This window comes from Hydractinia symbiolongicarpus, chromosome 11 (assembly GCF_029227915.1).
Source record: "Hydractinia symbiolongicarpus strain clone_291-10 chromosome 11, HSymV2.1, whole genome shotgun sequence".
In the NCBI taxonomy this organism is placed as follows: domain Eukaryota; kingdom Metazoa; phylum Cnidaria; class Hydrozoa; order Anthoathecata; family Hydractiniidae; genus Hydractinia; species Hydractinia symbiolongicarpus.
In genome coordinates this window covers 19,207,440-19,215,838 of record NC_079885.1, presented here as the reverse complement: position 1 = coordinate 19,215,838, position 8,399 = coordinate 19,207,440, and the positions used below count along the sequence as shown (strand labels likewise).

The 8,399-nt window shown below is 33.1% G+C and overlaps 1 protein-coding gene and 1 non-coding gene across 2 annotated transcripts; one reads left to right on the top strand and one right to left on the bottom strand.

Moving 5' to 3' along the window:
* Positions 1-331: 331 nt before the first annotated feature.
* Positions 332-445, bottom strand: LOC130619986 (U5 spliceosomal RNA). Its single transcript, XR_008980720.1, has one exon. It is a non-coding gene; the product is annotated as a U5 spliceosomal RNA (small nuclear RNA).
* Positions 446-2,345: 1,900 nt separating this feature from the next.
* LOC130614531 (uncharacterized) lies at positions 2,346-8,020 on the top strand. Its single transcript, XM_057435955.1, has 5 exons — positions 2,346-2,503; positions 3,748-3,857; positions 6,205-6,463; positions 7,112-7,311; positions 7,535-8,020. The coding sequence occupies exons 1-5, from the start codon at positions 2,463-2,465 to the stop codon at positions 7,816-7,818; spliced, it is 894 nt and encodes a 297-aa protein (XP_057291938.1). The 5' UTR covers positions 2,346-2,462; the 3' UTR covers positions 7,819-8,020.
* The last annotated feature ends 379 nt before the right edge of the window (positions 8,021-8,399 follow it).

The following is an 8,399-nucleotide window of genomic DNA, read 5'->3' as shown; positions in this document are numbered from 1 at the left end:
ACCTACAAGCTTGAAAAGACGCTTTAGTTAAAAAATGACCCATTTGAACAAAAATTTGCGCGAGTTTAAAATTGACAAAGTAGCTTTCTGTGATATACAAAACTGGGTTACACCAATCGAACATGGCACATGTTTTTATTTAGACCCTATCTGACAATTTTAATTATGAGAATTGCTTATTATGTTTTTTGCACTTGTATTTTTGTCGGAATTGATATACTGTCAAAAATCGTTAGTCGGGGTTCCTAAAAACTGCTAAATTTAGAAACTCAGGAACTATGATAATAGTGGAAACATTTTTTGACTCAAATTAATCAAACCAATCTGAGAAATGTTAGAGAGACAGCAGAAAAATCATCTATATACTCATCGAATTGGCCTTCTCCAAGGAAGTCTTTACTAAAAGGCAAAAAACTTATGCGTAAACTAAAAAAGTTCAGAGTTATTGTAAGTCGATGCGACCAGCCGTGCATTGAACCGAGCTTCACCCTTGCTTATGGTGTGGCGCTTGCAAGTGTTTCCCCTCTTAGAGGGTGCTTGGAGGGTGTTGTATCATTAGGTGTGGACTTGAGTCAGGGGGGACTTACACGCTTCTGATGAACATTACCTAGTTCAGTGCCTTCGTGTGAATCACTAGGAAGTTGCGTTCGCTGTCTCGGAGAGTGTGTTTGCTCTCTATCCAATGCTGTCTCTGTAGGTAATAGGTCGTAGTAGTGACTTACGTTATATCTTGTTTGTTTCCACTGCAGTTTGATTTCCTTATTTATCAACTTTATTTCTTCCTTCAAGTCCATTTTTATCAGCTAGTATCTATTATTTTATTACAAATAACCGTGTAATCCGGATATGGCCGAAAAGTCATACGCCGAAACACTCTCGCACACCTAACGGAACTGTGTACAGCGTTCACTCTTCGCAATTGGAAAGCAATTGCACATGATTTTGAATTCATTATTATTGTTTTTGTCATTAATTGTAGAATTTATCTGCAGCTAAACAACTAAAATTGGAAGAAAAAATCTCTTTCCCTGTTGGAAGTAACAGATTATTGATAAGTCAAAAAAATTTTAAACCTTTGCATAGAAATGCAGGTGAACAATAGAAGTAATAAAGTATTTGGGTTTTAAAGCAAAGAACTAGGTGGGGTCGCTATTGTAGATATTAGAAGACTATGTTTTTTTGGCATAAGAAACAAACTAACAGAAAGAATAGTCGAACATAAAACGTTTTATATTTAGAGTTTTTTTACCTGGATAATAGATTGTTTTCATCGTTTTAGAATTTGTTGGATTTGCTGTGCTCGGTCAAGTGGAAGAAAGAAAATTTTTACGGCACATAGAAAAAAATGCGACGTTTTTACAATGTTTGTATCGTAATTTTAATTGGTGAAAAAAAGCATTGAACTTTACAGCAATTAATTTTCAAGGATGGCCATAATGATATTTTAAAGTCGGCCTAAATCCTCCAACAACAATGCGACCCTAAACAATGTTTTTGCTACATTTCTTTTTTCGGTCGTTCGATCTACTTACCGTAATGGTCTATCACAAAATCTAGCGACTTGGGTGTATTGTCATGCACCTCCGACAGTCCTAATTATCGCCGTAGAGCTTTTTCCTGCTTCTCTTTCGTCACACACCGTCCTGCTATCCCAGTGTAATGTGGCTGTGATATTCATGTTTTTGTCCAAAACGTGTTGTCCTTTTAAATAGCTTGTTTTTATTGAGGAAGAGCATAAGATCTTATTTGACCATATGTTGTTATTACAAACATGTGCAGTATTCCACATTCATAAACTTAAAATTGCTGTTTAACTGCAAATAATAATCAAAATATGTTTCCTATTATGTCGTTTTGTTAGTTGGGATAAACATTTTATAACCTTCATATTAAAAACACACTATCGATAATAGGTTGTTAAAATACATTTACCTTTTACTTTTGTAACCAATCTAAAACAACACATGAGAGGTCTTGAATAGAAAGTGGCGCTCCCATATTGCATATATTCAGAAGACAGAAACCTGCGATAAAATATAATTTAAAAGTTTCAAATAATAGTCACGTGCGCAACATTCAGTTACGTTTATCAACAAAATTTCAAAAACATAATCACTTTCTTGCCAACTAATTTTTTTAAAAATTAATGAAAAGCAAAACCTCTTCTTTTTGAGGAATTTTGATACCCACAATGCATAAAAAAACAAAGAAAAAACTCTGCAAAATTAATTGGCAAAGTTTGAAAAACTTAGTAAAGTTTACTACTCGCTGTGCGAAAATTTGGCTACGTTTTACCGATTAATTACACATTGTTCTCACTGTGTGTTTGAATTTTATTTACAAAGGCCGTATGTTTTGATACGTTTTTGTTTTCGGTGCGTCACTATTTTACACTTCCTTCACAGAATTAAAATAAAAAACTTCATGCAGCTGTAGATTAAAGACAACTATCTGCCGAAAAAATGTTGGGAAGTGTTGCTACATGCTTGGGTGTTAGGCTGTTGTAAGTATATAATAATAAGTTTAACTTAACAGTGAAATGCTAGTTGGCTAGTTTTAGTATTAGAAAATATCGGTTTATCCATTTAAAATTAATCAAAAGACAGGCTCCATTTTGAAGAAAAACAACAACAAGAAAGCAAAACAAAAACACACAATGTCGCATTTAAAACTTTTTTAGGGTCCTTAATAGTTTCCCACTTTTGTACAACTTCTCTAACCTTTTGTACATTACCGAGATGCGTACAAAATAGTGTTTTAAGGATCTCAATTTTTTTAAAAAAAAACATGCAATGTGCTTTGACGTGACAATTTTTTTACACCATTTCATATGAGGGTGTACAGTACTTCTAAAGTTAGATTTTTGTTGCAACCAACAAAAGGTTAACTTAAGAGTCTCTTCGTGTTTTTGTTGCAGTCAATTGCTGTTTTTGTTTTATTATGTGTTGTATTTTATAAAATTACAAAATTGATTTTTGTTTAAAGATGCAAGAAGTTTTAACAACTTCGCCAAACAAGTATTAAAAATAGTAACTTTGGAAACTTTTTAAAAAAATTATCGTGTTTACGACCCATTCAGTTGTAAAGGTATTTTGAATTAATTACTTTGTAGGCCAAGAGATGTTTACATATGTTAACGACAACTTACGTTAATTAGGTTTACCAACGACTTTTATACATATGTAATTACTTATATCAACGTCCCTTCCTTCGAATAAAACGTCTGTCATCAAGTTTTCAAAATGTCGTGTAAAGTCTTTTTTTGTCGCTTGTGTTTAAGAAAAACATGTTGTGGAATTGCCAGTAATTGTCACAAACAACACCAGTAAATGTCGTTACATTAACTGCAAGACTCCCAAATTAACACTCAACTCAGCAGTAGATGCCTAAATTTGCAACTTCAGCTTAGTTTCCAATAGCACTCTTTATATTTTAACCACTGATCGCAGCAATTTATACTTCTTCATAGCACTTTCACTCACAAATATTTACACAAAACTATTTTGTCCAAATAATCCAAAAAACTAAAAATGAAAACTTCGAGCATACCAGTTAATCTCTTGAATAACACGAAATACTTTACGTGTCTGGACGACCTTTGCTGATGCACAAAATATTTAACAAAGTTTTTACTTTGCAAAACTCACTGGAATTTATTGCATATCTGCAAATGCTTGCAACATTGGGAATTACAACACTTTTTTTCAGTACACATCGTCAATAAATTCGCATGTTTTGTTATTTTAGGTGCAACAGCTTGAGACAACGTGGTCCAGCGTATGTGGTAGCTGGTGAAGTTGCAAACTCCGGTTCGCCTTCACAACCTAAAATAAGAGTCAAAGTCGCTTGTGGTTTTGGTATGTGACAATTTTTACTTCTTAAATTTACAAGGCTGGAAAATTAGCTACAAGCAATCGTTGAATATTCCGTCTCTGATATATACGACACTAAAATTTATAATTGAGCGAAACTTAAATGCGTTCTAGTCCAAGTAAAAATGTTTACTTATAGGAGAATTAACATCAAAATTGTCATGTTTTTGTTCAAATATGTGAAAGATAATTTCGGTGATACGTTCCGAATTCCTAATATAGTTTTGTGTCGTGCCAAAGCAGACATAGTAGGTTAGATTTGTATTATAGCTCCAATACTCACGATAATATTCCTGATTTTTGCATCATACTTAATTCGTACATTAATTATGTAGCACTAAACAAAAAATCTAAAAAAAATGTTTTTAAAGTATTTCCATTGTCTTGTCTTTCACCATTTCCTAAGTAAGTTCATTTAAATCGTTTCTGAAATGACAATAACGAGGTTAGTGGTGTGCCTTGCACTCGCACTTGTTCGCGGCTAAATTACCAAACTGTTTTAGTTTTCCTTTTGGATAATACACTGTATCTTTATATTTTTTCTCACTTGGTACAGTTCGTAACAACGTCGGACCATTCTTGTTCAAAATTAATTTTGTAAAAATTTTGGTTAAAATTGATCTAATTTTTCACTCATATATTATTGAACCATGGCCATTAAATTATGCTGAATAAAATTAAATAAAATTTATTTCTTTAAGTCACTGCTTAAACCTTGTTCATTAAAAGTTGCACAATTTGCACATCTACACCTCGTATTTATTAAGCTTTTATGTTTTTAAAACTATCTTCAGGGAAAATTTAATACAGTTTATGATGTCTGTACTCTTCTTGTTTACTTGACGGCAAAGCTTTTAATTTTTTAAATTTGATGAACAGTTAGAAAGGTCAACAAATTTCCAAAAAGAAAAAATTTTAAGGGTCTTTGTGAAGTCATCCAAATAAGTTTCCGTAATTGTTCACTTCCCTAATGAAGTGGAATTTTCGACGAGCCATTCAACGAGTGTATTATACTGCAGTACTGAAAAACAGATGCAACTTTTTATTTCGTAATATGTAGTTACGTTAGTAAAGTAAACTGACGTCAATACCTTAGGTAGCAATGCCATTGCACATATAAGTTGGTTGCCAAAAAACTTGAGAATGAGTAAAAATATTGGACGTGGAATCTTAGACAATCGTTCCTTAAACATTGACTAGATCATCCATGTCGAAACTGAAGGGTTGATGGCATAATTAAAAGTCTTTTAAGCCCTGATTTATTCTAAACTGTTTAGGGATGTGGTGCCGTGTTTTTTTGTGGCGCCGTACTTGTTGGTGGCGCCGTACTTTAGTGGTTATCACTTTCGTACTTCGTGTGAGAGACTGGGATTCGATTCCCTTTTCCCTTTCAATATGGGCAATTAAATTTTATCTTAGCCCCAAGCCATGTGAGGGAAATTGGGGAGATGGCGCACTGTGTGGGCCGTTGATGTTGCAGGGAGTTGACCCTAATTGAGTCTGCGTAGCTCAAAGAGAGCAATAAATACTCCAGGATTTCCCATCAAAGCCATGGCCCCTCCTTGTAATAGGAGACAGGGTCTATCCCTTGATATTTGTGAGGCTAGCCATTTAAAATATGCACATCTCTAATCTCTCTCTAAGGAATTTCTGAACAAATTTTGTTTGTCAAAACCGTTAAAATCAATTCATTTTTTTCTTCTCTCTTCAGTTTCTACAGCTCGTGAAAGCAATCTCATTCATTCTTTTACCAACAACGTGTTTTGTTATAGTCTTTTTCAGTTATCCGTTGCTTTTTCTGAATTTTTCTAACACACAACGGTAAAGGAGTTAATTGTGAAACGTTAATAAATGTTGGTTTCTTTGATTTAAAAAAATTGATTAGAAATAATTGGATGTCTAAACTCTAAGTAGGGCCAAAATAATTTGGTTGTTCTCTATAAAATTTCCTAGCTACGTATTAGAAGAAAAAAACAACAATTTTTCATTTTTATTTTTTATTTATTCTCTTATAAAATCAAAATGTTACACGTTCAGTAATGATTTTTTTTCTTCTTAGTATGTATTTATGTCTATGTAAATCATTTATTGTTATTTTAGCCCATGCAGATTATGTTACTGCTATGTAATAATTCAAAACAATGATTGCACAACATATTTTATATGTTTATTCTTAAAATGCTTAAAAACATATGCCAAAGATTAGCATGGTACTTTTTAGCTCCTTGGTAAAATTTCAACAGACCAGTACAAGTTTGAGTATATGCATTCTTAGCAGATATCATTTTGCGTCATTCGCGTTTCATTCATATTCTTTTTTATTTTATTTTAGGCATTGCCCAAGTTGTTATAGCTTTAACATGCGTAGGTCTTGGGATTTATATCAAGACTACTTTAGGTGAATATTTTTGGCAAGCAGATGCTTGTACACCTGCATGGCTTGGTGGATTTGTTCTTTTGACTGGATTTTTAAATCTTTTGGCTGCTGCAAATAAGAATAACTACAGCCTGATTTCTGCAGCCAAAGTATTTGATATATTGTCCGTTATCGGCTCCGGTATTGGTGGCTTATTTTTTACTATTGGATACTTGTGAGTTTTCATTAACTTTAATGTAACTTAATGCCTTACCTGTTCGCGCTTTTGCGGAACGCTATAGAGGGATTTTTTTAAGACAAAGCTATTAATCATTGAATCTCTTCTTAAAATGTCAGTCAATAATTTTAATTCCAGGATTTATCTCCTTACTATATCACAATGGTAAATATCTTTACATGACAACAAAGAGTTGTTTACGCGACTTTCTATGAGAAAAGTATATTTTCGTTTAAATAATAGTACTTAACTTTTGGGCTAAAATCACCCTTATATAACATTCTAAGTAGTATACTCTCAGTACAATTAAGATTGCGACAGTACAAACTTGTACAAACTTACCCCTAAGGTGCTGTTGTTTAAGCAGTATAAATAGACTGACAAACAGACAGCTACATTTTATGGGGGAAAAACTTCAATTTAAACCTGAGATACTTCACATCAATGGTGGCATACCTGTTTTTATGAGTTAGCAAAGAATAAAAAACCAAACGATCATAATCATGCAAACAAAATTTCAAGATGAGCATGTTCTAAATATATGGTTAATTTTCTGTCCAATTTCACCTTCGATATTCTTATAGAGTATATTCGTATAAAAAAAGCTCTTCTGCATAGTCTGTAAGAAATGTTTTGTGATTTTAGCTACTATGAGAATTGTGTAGAGAATCTTTTCGATAAAGAATATGAATATCCCACCAAAAGTAACGTAGCTTGTTTGATTAAAACTGACACAGGAAAAATATATTTTGGATTGATGGTTATTCTTGCAGTGATTGAATTCTTCGTGGCGCTTTTTGCATCAATTTTTATTTCTCCTGGATGTTGCAGGGGTACAAATAGAGGTATGTTATTATTGCATTTCTGTATCATAGGATGTTGTGTTGCGCAAAGAAAACGTTCTTCCGGCACAATTCCTGAATTTGATCTTTTTTCCAGTGTTTCGTATTAAATAACGCCATTACGAATGGCTGCGCCAAATACGTATTTATTGTTAGCGGGGAATGAAGCTTTCGTGTTGTATAAGCCATGTAATTTTAATTGGTTTTCTTACTTTGCATTATTTAGCTGTTATATTTGCTCAACCACAACAAGGTCAAGTTATAACTTCTACTCATACTTCGATGATGGTGCAGCAACCAGGTGGGTGTCCACAAACGCCTTATCATCCACATATACAGTATTCTCATCAAGTAAACAATGGTACTAGGCCAATTTACAATCCGCCTGCACACAGTAGCGTGAACTCAACAAATTTGGCTTACATGCACCAACCGACTCATGACCGTTCTATGCTTATCTCTGGTGATGGGCATGAAATGTCACCTCCTCCCTATAGCATGCATCAATAGAATTACTGGACTAAGAAAATGAACGCACAATTTCAGAAAAAAAGGTCAAAAGGTGTGGAAGGAACGTTGTTAACAGAGCACCATGTACGTTTGATATTTTGTCGCTAACTGTATGTATTTTGCATATTTCGTGGAAATTTTTTTATTATGCAATGTTTGTTGTTGGTATTAATTAATTGTATATATCGCACGCATATCTTTATCCTCTAAGTTTCTTTCTATTTATAGTCGAGATTTGCATCTTCATAATGGGCAGTTAATCATAATTATGTTATTAGCGGTTACTAGAGTAGCATTTCAAATCCTCCTATGTATGACTATAAAAAAAGTTGTGATCTCATTTGTTTTTATACAACATCAATGACTCTATAAGTTAAAAAGATGGGACGTATTGGTTATCGGGACAATGTATTCTTAAACGAATGCTTAATTAAATAATCTACTGTATAGCATTTAAATTTACGCTATTTGCCATAAGCACAAGAGCCATATTGAATTGTCTGTATGCACATTTTACTTTGCCTTCCAAATCAATTAGTAGTTGACGTTATTAAAACTTTTGTGTTTAGTTTAATTCTGTT